Genomic DNA, 12,288 nt, shown 5'->3' on the forward strand with positions numbered 1-12,288 from the left:
CTGACCCTTCGCCCACGTCCTCCTCCAGGCCTGGAACTCCCTCCCCTTCATATCTGACAGTCCACCGCTCCTCAAAGCCCTCCTAAAAATCACATCTTCCAGAGGCCTTCCCTGACTAAGCCCTTATTTTCCCTCCTCTCTCCCGCCTCTGCATCACCTGAGCACTTGGGTGTGTGCCCCTTAAATCACTCTACTACTCACCCCAGTCTCACAGCGCTTTTGTAAATGTCTTTGTACTCTACTATTTCCCCTAATTCATTTTAATGTCTATCTCTCCCTGTAGTCTGTAAGCTCCTTGTGGGCAGGGTTCACATCTGCCGATTCTATTGCAGTGTACTTTCCCTAGCACTTAATACAGTGCTCTGCACAGTGTAAGTGCTCAATAAATACCATTGATATCTGTGTGTGTACATATGTATACATATACACACACAGAGGACACAGAGACCCAGGGAGGTTGAGTGACCCGGCCCCAGTCGCACAGCACGTGTTTATCAGGGTAGGCCAGTTTTGTAAATATTTCCATGTCTGTCTCTCCAGTTAGAGTGGCAGCTCTTTAGGGGCAAGTACACGTCCCGAGCTTCAGTTGGACTCCGCAAGTGCTCAGTACTAGTGCTGCCCCCAGGGAGAGCTCAGTGCAAGCCCTGACCGCGACCCCAAATGTTCTCCCCTTCCAGCCAGAGCCGGCTGCAGCTAGCTGTTCGGTTGAGCAGGTTGAGGGGTAGAAGTTCCCTACTTTAGATTACCCCTCTCCCTCCCAGCCAGGGAGCCCAGAGGGTTTCATCGTGACTCTGGAGGAGGGGTTTGGGGGCAGGCCATGGACACTGAGGGCCATGGCCCAGCTCACCTGAGCCCTCCTCCTCTGCACGGTGCTCTCCAGGGTCGGGGGTCCGCCCTCGCCACAGGCTGTCTCAGCCAGGTCCCCCAGCCCGGGGTCCAGTCCGGGCTGGCCGCTGTCTCCCTCCCCGTTGGAGAGCCCAAACAGGTCGCTCAGGATGTCCGCCGCCTCCCCGCCATCCCCGTCCACCTCCCCCTCCAGTCTGGCTCCCACCCCGATGTCATCGAGGTGGATGCCGAACTGGGTGGGGTCAGGCATGTCCCCCAGGATCTTGGTGACCTCAATACTCTTGGCCCCCTCTACCAGCCCTCCCCCAAAGACAGCGGCCCAGAGGGCCCGGCCCAGGCCACCCAGCACGTCTCCTGCCAGCCGCAGCAGCCCGGCCGGGAGCGCTCCGGCCAGCTGCAGGCCCAGCAGCCCGGGCTCTCGCCCTGCCGGCCTCATCAACCTCTGCCAGTGCCACCGCAGGGTCTCCGCACCCCACTGGGCCGCCGCAAGAGCCGAAGACGGGGCCAGGGGCCACCCTTCCTCCTCCGCCACCACCGACCCTGCCTCCTCATCCTCCTCTGCCGCCGCCCTCCCCGCGGCCGGCCCAGCGCCCCCGGCCTCGGCCCGCTCCCCCAGCCCCGCCCCATCGGGCCGGTCAGGGACACTGGGCTCAGAGATCTGTGCGGCCAGCTGCATCTCGAAGATGGTGTCCTCGCAGAAGCTGACGAACAGCTCCATCTTCTCCGCCTCGCCGCCCTCGTTGACCACGTCGAAGATGAACTGGCGCTTCGACTCCTTGACCTGCGGCTTCTCCCACTGGGTCCGGCTCGACTCGCCGATCTCAAAGTAGACCCGCTCGATGCGCTTGGCGCCGCCCATGATCTCGATGCGGCCCAGGTGGGGCTCGAAGTAGCTCAGCACGCGGCCGGCCGGGCCCAACAAGCTCCGGAGTCTGGGGTCGCCGGGCATGTGCTCGGAGAGGTTGGTCAGCAGCACGGCCACGTTGAAGCCGATGTTCCTGGCCGGCCCATGGAAGCGCTCGATGAAGTCCACGTAGTTGAAGGCGGCGTCGGCGTCGGCCTCGGTGCAGGAGAGCAGGAAGGCGGTCTCGGCCGGCGTGTACTGCTTCTGGCCCTCCATGGCCTTCTGGAACTCCTTCCTAGACAAGACGCCCCGGCCGTCCCGGTCCAGCTCACGGAAAGCATCCGAGCCGGTCAGCTCTTTAAGCTTCAAGAACATGTCGAAGAACTTGAGGATCATCTCCACGTTGGCAGACGACTCCACAAGCGTGTCCACCATCTGCTTGCCGATGGTCCCGTTCACGACGTTACCTGGATGCACACGAGCCGCCTGGTGAGTGGGGCGTGGCCACAGGCTGCCCTGGGGAGGAAACCTCCTAACCCCACCCTCCACGCCCGCACCGCAAGGCTGTTGGGTGCAGGGGATGGATGGATGGATGGACGGATGGGGCCAACCCACCTTCCAGCAGGGACAACAGCATCACCACCATGTCCTGCAGAAGGTCCAGCAGCTCTTTCAGCAGCCCGATCTGGCTGGAGTCCTGGAGGCGGGAAAGGCACGGAGAATGGCGCAGGGAGTTCTCAGCTCCCGTGGATGGCCAGAGAGCGGGGAATGGGCCCACAGACGTGGGTGCCTCCAAAGCAGTGACTCCCATGGGTCCCCCCTAACCCCCGGCCCCAATTCTACCCCCAAGAGACTGATTTGGGGCTGATCCCCTGCCCTCCGATCCCCCAGAGTGGCAGCAATCCCCCATCCTGGGGGTCAGTGTCTCCCAGAGGCAGAGCAGGGTCAGGGAAGGGTCTCCGGTCCCCACCATGCCACAGGACCAGGCCGGGCTGCTACCTGGGACAGTTTCATCTGCATATTAGCGAAGACATGGAGGAAGCCGACCACGGCATCCCACAGTCGGCTGTGTGCCAGGCTCTGCTGGTTCCCCACACACGGGCCCTGCGGGCAAAGATGGTGACGGCTGTTTCTCGTTGACCGGCCTAGCTTCACTCGGGCTCTGGCCCCTCCACCCAGACCCCCCGATCTCTGCTTCCATCACTCCTCTGGGACCCAGGCCCCTGGTCCCGAGCACAGAAACAGAAGTTCAGAGGTCAACTGGCCTATTCCCTTGTCCCAGGCTAAGTGCCCCCAACCTGTTCCAAACAGATGGGATCCCTTTTGGCCAGTTCTTCTCATCAGGGGACAGGGAGATTCCCCCACAACCCCAACCCCGCTGCTTCCTCGAGGGCAATGATGGCTGGCCAATGCCCCACCCCCATCCCCGTGAGGCAAAGGGAAGCGACGGTCAATCCACACACCTGGATGTACTCAGTCAGTGAGTTGAAGATCTGCTTGGCCACAGCCAGGGCCTTGGAGAAGTTGCTCTGCCCAGCCTCGTCGATGAGTTCTCTCCCGGAATAGAACCAGTAGAAGTCACTGATGGACTCCTGGAGGTGAAAAGCCGCGAGGTCCGTGTCTCTGGCCAAGGCTCCCTGGCAGTGGGCACAGCTCACTGCCGACAGCCTGGGGCCCGGGATCTGATGCTGATTGCAGCGAGGAGAAGCTCCAGGACTGGCCCACTGTGACTGGTGCAGATAGAGTCCAGCCAGGCTGGGACCCTCAGCCCCAAGGGAAGATGCTCTCATTTGCTCCTCAGAATGGCCAGAAGGCCCAAAGAGAGCTCCCTTGAGCCTTTTCTTTTCCTTCCAGACCCCAAAAGCAGGTCCTTAAAGGGCCAGGATGGAGCCACGGATGAGAGTCCGTGCTGCATCGCTGGGGTGAGCCAGGGATGGAGAGGGGAGAGTCGGGGGCATTGGATGATTCAACCCTAACCACGAGGATGGGGGTCTAGGAGGGCGGCCCGAACCCGGTTCCTTCCTGGGTCCCGGTGCCTGAGTTGGAGCCAGAGTCTCCGGCTGGCCAGACCATTGGCAGCGAGGCCCCAGAGACTTGTCGCTCAGGGATGTAACCTCTCACCCCTCACCTATTTCCTTTGATGGCCCCCCACCTCAGCCCCCTTGCTGGGCACCCCCAAGCCCCCCTCCAGCGATGTCTCTGGTGTCCCCTGACCCCAGTCAGCCCGCCCCCCCCCCACCCCCAACCCACCACTCCCCGCCAGGACCACCTGTAGGCGCAGAAGGTAGTCCACGGTGCTGGTGATGATGTTCACCGTCGTGGAGTTTCCCGTTTGAGTGCGGAGGAAATTCTGAAAGTCTGAAATCAGGCCCGGCCTGGGTCAGTGTGGGAGTCCAGCCCGCCCAGGGGTTCTGCCCCGCCCCAGCCCCAACCGGACAAACTAACCGCTGTTGTGGCCCTCGCAGAGAAGCTGTAGAAAACGGAAGAGGCCGCGGGTGAACTCGTCATTCTGCAGCACTTTCTCCCCTGAAAGACAGGGCACCGTGAGCAGAGCTCCCCGTTGGAAACGGCCACCCGGAGTCCTGGGGCTCCAGGGGCACCCGCATAAGAAGGGGTGCACTCGTCATCACGGGTCTAAACTGAACAGCCGGGAGAGGAGCCGGAGGCAGCCAAAGCCAGGTTGTGTCATGCTGAGGGTGAGCGGCACAGGTGGGGAGGTGGCACAGGGCTGGTGGGGATGGGAGGAGGGGGCAGGGCAGCCCCAGGTCTCCTGCTCGAAAACCCTTTCTCTAATTACGTATCTGACTGATCCCTCCCACCCCACTGGCCCCCTGCCTGATTTGAGTTGGGGGCACTGGAAAGCAGCATTATGGAAGATTGGCATGTCCACACCTACCCCGCTCCCGAATGATGACTGGGAGGCAGAGGAATAACGGAACCACAGGTTAGGGGGTGCTGGGGCTTAGGTGAGGGGTACACAGTGAGGGGGCAGTCGGTGGCTGGGGCGAGGTGTGCATTTGTGGGGAGGACCGAGGTTAGGGGTGGTCAGAAAGTGGCTGGCCATGGGCTGGGATCAGATCCAGGGGGTGGGGAGGGAGGTGTGGAGCCAGGAGCAAATCAAGCAGCTTATTCGAGCGGGACCGGGGCAGATGGGAGGCGGGGATGGGGGAGCGGGGGGGGGGGGGGGATGATGATGGCTCCGACTCACGGGTCCCCTCTTCCGTCACCATGCCCAGACCCTGCGCCTTGTTCTGCCGCTCAAATGCGTTCAGGTCCAGCACGCTGCAGGGGCAGAGAGTGGGAGGTGACACAGGAAAGAGAGGTGGGTCCCACCTCTCTCTCTCTCACATGATGACACTAGCAGCCCCCCGGCACTAGCGGGCAGGGATATTTAGGCAGGGAGTCCCCACGGGGTTTGTGGGGAGGGTGCAGGGTTGCCATAGGTCTGTGCTAGGAGGGGGCGGAAGGGGTTACAGTGGTTGGGGAGGGAGGAGCTCCCCGACAAGTGTGGACAAAGCGCTCAATAAATACCATTGTTTGATTTTTCACAGGCCAGGGGTCCGAGGACTAAAAGAAACCAGACAGCGGGCCCACGGAAGTCAGGCTGTGGGCGCAACAGGCTAATGGAATATCCTCAGTGTTGGCGGCAGGGGACCAGGCCCCGGGGGAGGCCCGCATCAGCCCTCCAGTGGGCAGAACTCACAGGACCCCTGGAGCCATCCCCTGCTCACCCTCCCCGCCGGGGCCCCTGGCCATTCCGGCTGGCCCCATCGGGCCCCAGTGACTACCTGCATGATTGCATGAGGCCAGAAAGGCTCTGGAAGAAGCCGGCGTCCTGCTTCTCCTTCAGGTAGGCCAGCATTTTCTGCAAGGGGCAGTGGGAGAGGGAGGGATAGACACGGGAGAGATGCTGGACACGGGTGAGTCACGGGTCAGGCCCCGCCACCACCCCCTCCCCACCCCGTCCTGGGGGGCCCCAATTGGCCGCCAACCTATTCAGCCGGAGAGATGGGGCATTGGTACAGGCCAGGGGAGTACCCGCCCTGGGCTGTCCCGGCTTTTTATCACTGACAGGGTCCCTTACACCATCCACGGGGCGGCTGGCACAGACATCAATACCATTCATTCAATCGTATTTACTGAGTGCTTACTGCGTGCAGAGCACTGTATTAAGCGCTTGGGAAGTACAAGTTGGCAACATATAGAGACAGTCCCTGCCCAACAGTGGGCTCACAGTCTAGGAGATAGTCTAGCATGATAACAATAATGATAATTGTGGTATCTGTTGAGTGCTTACTACATGCCAAGCACTGGACTCAGTGCTGGGGTAGATACCAGATCATCAGGTCCCACATGGGGATCACAGTCTAAGTAAGGGGGAGAACAGGGACTGAATCCCCATTTTGCAGATGTGGGAACTGAGGCACAGAGAAGTTAAGTGACTTGGTCAAGGTCACACAACAGGCACTTGGCAGAGCTGGGATTACAAGCCAGGTCCCCTGCCTCCCAGCCCTGTGTTCCTTCCATTAGGCCACGCTGTGGCCGGAGTCCTCTCCGACATCCTGACATGAGGTTCACCATGACCCGTTGAACCATCATGTTCGAGAGCAGGGAACTCACATGCTCCTTAATCCAAAGCTTGATGTTTTCAGCACAACCCCACCATCCCCACATGTCACCCCTGGAATAGCTCTCTTCCTCCCTTCAAAGCCCTAGTGACAGCCCACCTCCTCCAGGAGGCCTTCCCAGATTGAGCCCCCTTTTTCCTCTCCTCCTCCCCATCCCCCCCACCCTACCTCCTTCCCCTCCCCCTAGCACCTGTATATATTTGTACAGATATTTTACTCTATTTTACTTGTACATATTTACTATTCTTTTTATTTCGTTAATGATGTGCATATAGCTTTAATTCTATTTGTTCTGATGATTTTGACACCTGTCTACATGGTTTGTTTTGCTGTCTGTCTCCCCCTTCTAGACTGTGAACCCTCTGTTGTGTAGAGACCGTCTCAATATGTTGCCGACTTGTACTTCCCAAGCGCTTAGTACAGTGCTCTGCACACAGTAAGTGCTCAATAAATACGATTGAATGAATGAGTGACTCACCCGGTCACGGCCCAGAGACATTCGGCCCCTGGTCTGAGGTCACACAGCAGGCCAGGGCCCTGCCTAGTCCTCCTCCCGCCCCTGCCTTGGCCCCCAGCCCCGGCCACTTAACCGCAGCTCCAGGAGCCCGAGTCCTCACCTGCTGCACCCTGACATTGCCACCATTCAGGATGGCGATGCCCAGCTTCAGCGTCTCCATGGCCATGGGCCCCATCTCCCCTGCCGGGGCAGGACAAGACAGGACAGGCCATCAGCCCAGTCCTGCGGCCCCCGGCCCATCCACCTGCCCTCCCACCACCCCCCAGACTGTGGGGCCCCACCGGGTACTCTGGGCCGCTACCTTTGCTGGCGCTGATCATCTGCAGGACCATCTCGGCCGCCCCCCTCTCATGGAGCCGCGCCTGCTGGGACAGCGTCTGCTGCTTCTCCGTCTCCTTCTCCTGCAGGACAGGGGCCAGCCGACTGTCCCCTCAAGGCCGGCTGGGTATAAGCCTTGCGTGCCCACCCTCCTGCCCACCTGCCCCATTCATTCACTGCTGACCCTCCACTGACTCTCCCCGACCCCTTCTCTCCGCTCTCACCCCCCGCCCGGTGCTCCAGATCCACCGGCCTCTCCCACGATGCTTCCAGGCAGCTGATGACCAGCACCTGGTCTTTCGCTTCCGATGGACTCTCCCGAGCATTTAGTATAATGCTCTGTGCACAAGACTGAGCCCCCTTTTCCCTCTCCTCCTCCACACACCCCCGCCCTACCTCCTTCCCCTCCCCACAGCATCTGTATATATATTTGTACAGATTTATTACTCTATTTTACTTGTACATATTTACTATTTATTTTGTTAATGATGTGCATATAGCCTTAATTTGTTCTGATTATTTTGACACCTGTCTACATGTTTTGTTGTCTCCCCCTTCTAGACTGTGAGCCTCTTGTTGGGTAGGGACCATCTCTATATGTTGCCAACCTGTACTTCCCAAGAGCTTAGTACACAGTAAGCGCTCAATAAAAACGACAATGAATGAATGAGCTGGTGGTCAGGAAATGCCACTGCATGGTGAGTGTCTATGGGTAAGGGGTGTGTCCAGGGGCAACAATGTGTAGAATTTCCGAGCCAGCACCACCGTCCCCCTCACCAGCCCTCGAATTGGTATGGGGGTGGGGAGCCTCGCTCACCTCAAATGTCTTCTCCTTCTCTTCACCCCCCTCCTCCACGCTGCACTGACAGCTCTGCATTGGGCCGGGAAAGGAAAGGCCAAGACCGCTCAGTTAGTAATCAGGCTCCTGACCCAATGGGCCCATTTAAGAGATGGGAAAACAAACCGGAGGAGGCCTTGAGGGCTCAGTCCACAGAGTTGGGGTGAGAACCCAGGGACCCTGAGGGGTGTCCTCGCCCTCCCCCAGCTGCCCGGCCTCCTCCTGTGGGCACAAGCCCCACCGGGAGGCACTGGGAGGCCCGGGCCCAGGACCCGGGGACTGCACCTTGGCCATCATGGCTGCGTAGGCGGTGTAGAGGGGGTCGAGCTCCAGTCGGCTGCAGAGAGGAAAAAGAGAAGGCTGCATCTTGGTGTTAACCATGGAGGGAAGGGGAGCAGGGAATCTGGCACCATAGGAAAGCCCCAAACGTCCAGGCAACAGGAGCCGCGTAGGGAGTGGCCCTATCTGGTTCAGGGGATGAGGGACCCCCGACTGTAGCCTCTAACATCACTGGGGCACGGAGGTGAGACTAACTCCCACTGGATGGGAAATGGTCAGAGGAAAGGCAGATTGACTCCTGGGACAATCCACACAGTGGATAACTGAGAGCTTACAGAGTCCCCCCCACCACCCCCACCAAAGCTTGGGTGACTACTCTGTGGGGAGAGGCGAGGGAGGGGGAAGGAGGGGAGGAAGGAAAGAAGGTAGGGGGCGGTGGGAGGGCTAAGGCTCTGACCTCTTCTCCGTGAGCGCGTTGCGACTGAAGTGGAGTATGACCTGGTGGAGCGGGTCAGGTTGCTTCTCCTTCTCCTCCTCTGCCCCCTCCTCCTCCTCCTCCTTCTCCTCTGCTTCCTCCTCCATGGAACGGGACTTCTAGGCAAGAGGGCCACAGGCCGGGGTCAGAGCTTCTGCTCCACATGTACGTCACAAGGCTAGACTGGGAGGTGCAAGCCAGGGCGAATCAGGCAGAATGCTTGGCTCCTGCACTCTCTGAGTGGGGGTGGTCAGAGGCGCGGGGGCAGATGGGGGAGAGGGGGACATCCAGCCTGTGGGTCAGACCCCCGGGGCAGGGGAAAGCAGAGGCAGAGAGGCAGGAGCAGAGGCAGGGCCGGTCCCTGCCTACTCTCCACACCTGAACCACAGCACTAACCCGAGTGGGGAATCCCGGGAGAGACGGACAGATGGAGGGGAAGCACTGGGGAGGAGACACTTCAAGGACTGTGGATCTGGGAGTTCCCTGCGAGAGACCCTTCCTCCCGTCCCCGTGACGTCCTGCCCACTGAGTGAAGGGATGGCACAGCCCAGGGGACCGGGAGCTGGGAGTCCCGGCTCTGCCCCCGGGCCACTGTCCAGCCTCGGGCAGTTCAGTTAGGGTCCCTGGGCCCAGAGGGCGGGCTGAGGGTCGATCCGGGCAGCGTTGGAGGCTGAGAATGAGGATGAGGTGAGGATGAGTACGGCCGGGGTTCGAGGGCTCCCACACAACCCACCCCCTGCCAGGCCGCGGAGGGGAATGCCATTCCAGTGCCCGTGGGTGGGCATGGCCTCCCCCCACCCCCCGAGTGAACGAGCAAGGTGGACTGGAACCGGCCTGGAGCTGGGACTCCCTCCCCCCGGCTCCCTGCCCGCCGCACGGTACTCACTGACAGATCCTGCACTAGTTTCTCCTCAAAGGGACATTCCTCTGCCTCTAGCCAAACCCTCTGATAGCCGTGGAGGAAGAGGTTAATGGCGCGGTGCCTGGACGGGGGTGGGGGGGGAGGGGGAGAGCGGGGTCAGAGGGGTCCATGGGGGCGCTGGGGGGGGGGGGGGGCGGCAGTGAGTGATTAGTGGGCGGGAGCTTTGGACAATTGGGGTCATCTGATTGGTCAGCAGAACCTCTGCCCGGTGGTCTAGTCGGGTGGCCCCGGCCCACTGCTGTTCACACCCGAGGGCTAGCGGTGCCCCCGTTTGGCCGTTTCCCAGGCGGGAATGTCAGCCTGTGGGCACTGTGCTCCTGGACCCTCAGTGGTCCCACAGGGATTCAGCCAGGAGAAGCGGTCTGGGCTTCTTGGCTTCCACTGTGGGTCCGGACCCAGACCAGGCCCAGCGTTCCATCTGAAAGGCGCCTGGGATCTTGGACAGCAGATGGGGGAATCGCACTGCCCACAAGGTGGGTGCCAGTCACCACCATCCCGCCGCCGACAGCAGGGACACCGCACAGACGGAAGCCATGCGAGCTCGCTGGGAAGGGCCAGTGACCTGTCAGCCCTGGTCACCTGGGGGTCGCAGCTGGCATTTTTCCAAAAAGGAACACTTACAGTTTGACTGTGCTTTCACAGCCGAAATAGCCACCGCCCACCCATCCCCCAAAGACCGGGACCATGGGACTACCCAGACAGCAGGGGCTGGGACCACGACCACCGATCACTCAAACCCCAGGTGTCAAATACCAACAGCCTCTACTTCATCTTACTCTTCCTTGGCCTGTCAGCCATCTTTGGCATGGGACCACCCCTTCTTGAAACATTATGCAACCATCCTCTCCTGGTCCTCCTCCTATCTCTCTGGTCACTCCTTCTCAGTCTCCTTCGAGGGCTCCTCCTCCATCTCCCACCCAGCCCGAAGGGTCCCCCAAGGCTCAGTTCTGGGCTCCCTTCTCTTCTCGCTCCACATGCAATGTCCCAGGGGAGCTCATTCGCTCACATAGCTTCAACTGCTGCCTCTCCATGCAGATGGATGCCATATCTACCTGGCTATCCCGACCTCTCTCCCCACCTCTCATCTCCTCCTACCTTGAGGACATCTCTCCCTGGTTGCCCTGCCAACACCTCAAGCTCAACATGTTCAAAACCAAACCCTTCCTTCCCTCCTAAATCTTCCCTCACCCAACTTTCCTATCCCACGTGAAGATTCCAATCTCTAAAATCTGTAACCTCGGCCTTATCCTTAAGTCCTGCCACTCTTCCAATTTTCACATCCAAATCCTGTTGGTTTTCCCTCCCTAATGTTTCCCAGCTCCTCCTCTCCCTCCTCTCCATCTGAATGTCCACTACAGTGGTCCAGGTGCTGCTCACATCTCAGCCTGTCTACTGTTGGGTCTCCCTGCCTCCTGCCTCTCCAGCCCAGGCTTCACTCCTTTGCACAGGTCATTTTCTAAAATGTCATTTGGCACGTCACTCTACTCCTCCAATGGTTGCCCATTCCTGTCTGCATTAAGCAGAAACTCCTGACCACAGGTTTTAAGGTACTCCATCAGTTTTCTCCTAACTCTCCGCTCTCTTATCCTACTATACCCCAACTCATACTCTCCATTCTCCCCCAGGACTTGTGCTCAGTGTGGCTCATCTTCAACTGTCCCATCTCCAACCCCTAGCTTACACATTTCCTCCTTCTGGGAACTCTCTCCCCCTTTAAACCTGCCAGACCATAGCTTTCCCTCCCTTCAAAACCTTTCTGAAATTCCATCTCTTCCAGAAGGCCTCTCCAGATTAATTTTCCTTCTCCCCAGCTCATGTCATTTCAATCCTTGGGCCTTCATAGCCTTCCTCTGCATTTTGGTTCCCATCAATCACTCCACTCTTCCATTGCCACACTTCTTCCTCCGAGCTCTAGGCTGTTTGTCTCCCCAACTGGCTCGTAAATTCCTGGAGGGGAGGGATCGTGTCTACTAACTGTGTAGTACTCTCGCCAGCACTCAGTCCAGTGCTCTACCCAAAGTGCTCAATAAACACCATCGACAGGTTGATTGATCAAAAGCCCTGGTACAAATCCCACTCTACCATCTCTCTCCCTCCCTAAGCACCCAGCATGCCATTGCGGGAGCCCTGCAGTTGGCCATAAGCCTGACCTAGGAGCAATAGCTGGGCCTTTCCCACCCCCTTGCTCCACTGACCCAGGATCCCCCTGGAAGGCTAGGGATGCCCCAAGCCTGGCCACCTCTCCTCCTCCGATGCTGACCAATCAGAACATTCCCCGAAAATTGTACAAATTGGCGTTTCATGGTGGTGTCGGGTTATGGCCAGGTGGCAGGCGGAGTGCAGGGCGGGGTGGGGGCAAGGGTGCCCAGGTCCATTACCGTTAACAAGAAAATTAGCCTGTCACACTGCATCCGCTCGTGGGCGGGGTCCAACCAGAGCCGACGGAAGGAGCTCAGGAAGAAATTGTTAATTTTGTGTCTGGAGGAAGGCAGCAAAGGGGACCCTGAGTGCTGCCTGCCCCTGGGCCCCTGGGTGGGAGGACTAGGCCAGGGCATGGGCTCCAGGAGGGAGGGCCAGGCCAGGGCAGGGACACCCTGTGACAGCACCCAGTTTGGATAGAC

General features: G+C 59.5%; 1 protein-coding gene across 1 annotated transcript in view; it reads right to left on the reverse strand.

Annotated features, from left to right (window-relative positions):
- The window catches only part of RYR3 (ryanodine receptor 3), a 74,165-nt gene that overhangs the window by 9,498 nt on the left and 52,379 nt on the right, over positions 1–12,288 (reverse strand). Inside the window, 14 exon segments of the mRNA XM_038741370.1 lie at positions 848–2,157; positions 2,306–2,387; positions 2,690–2,794; positions 3,154–3,282; positions 3,960–4,048; positions 4,136–4,216; positions 4,899–4,972; positions 5,479–5,555; positions 6,936–7,015; positions 7,137–7,236; positions 7,971–8,024; positions 8,277–8,328; positions 8,728–8,864; positions 9,632–9,728. Coding sequence (XP_038597298.1) covers positions 848–2,157; positions 2,306–2,387; positions 2,690–2,794; positions 3,154–3,282; positions 3,960–4,048; positions 4,136–4,216; positions 4,899–4,972; positions 5,479–5,555; positions 6,936–7,015; positions 7,137–7,236; positions 7,971–8,024; positions 8,277–8,328; positions 8,728–8,864; positions 9,632–9,728 — 2,467 coding nt within the window.

Source organism: Tachyglossus aculeatus (assembly GCF_015852505.1).
Source record: "Tachyglossus aculeatus isolate mTacAcu1 chromosome 12 unlocalized genomic scaffold, mTacAcu1.pri SUPER_6_unloc_1, whole genome shotgun sequence".
In the NCBI taxonomy this organism is placed as follows: domain Eukaryota; kingdom Metazoa; phylum Chordata; class Mammalia; order Monotremata; family Tachyglossidae; genus Tachyglossus; species Tachyglossus aculeatus.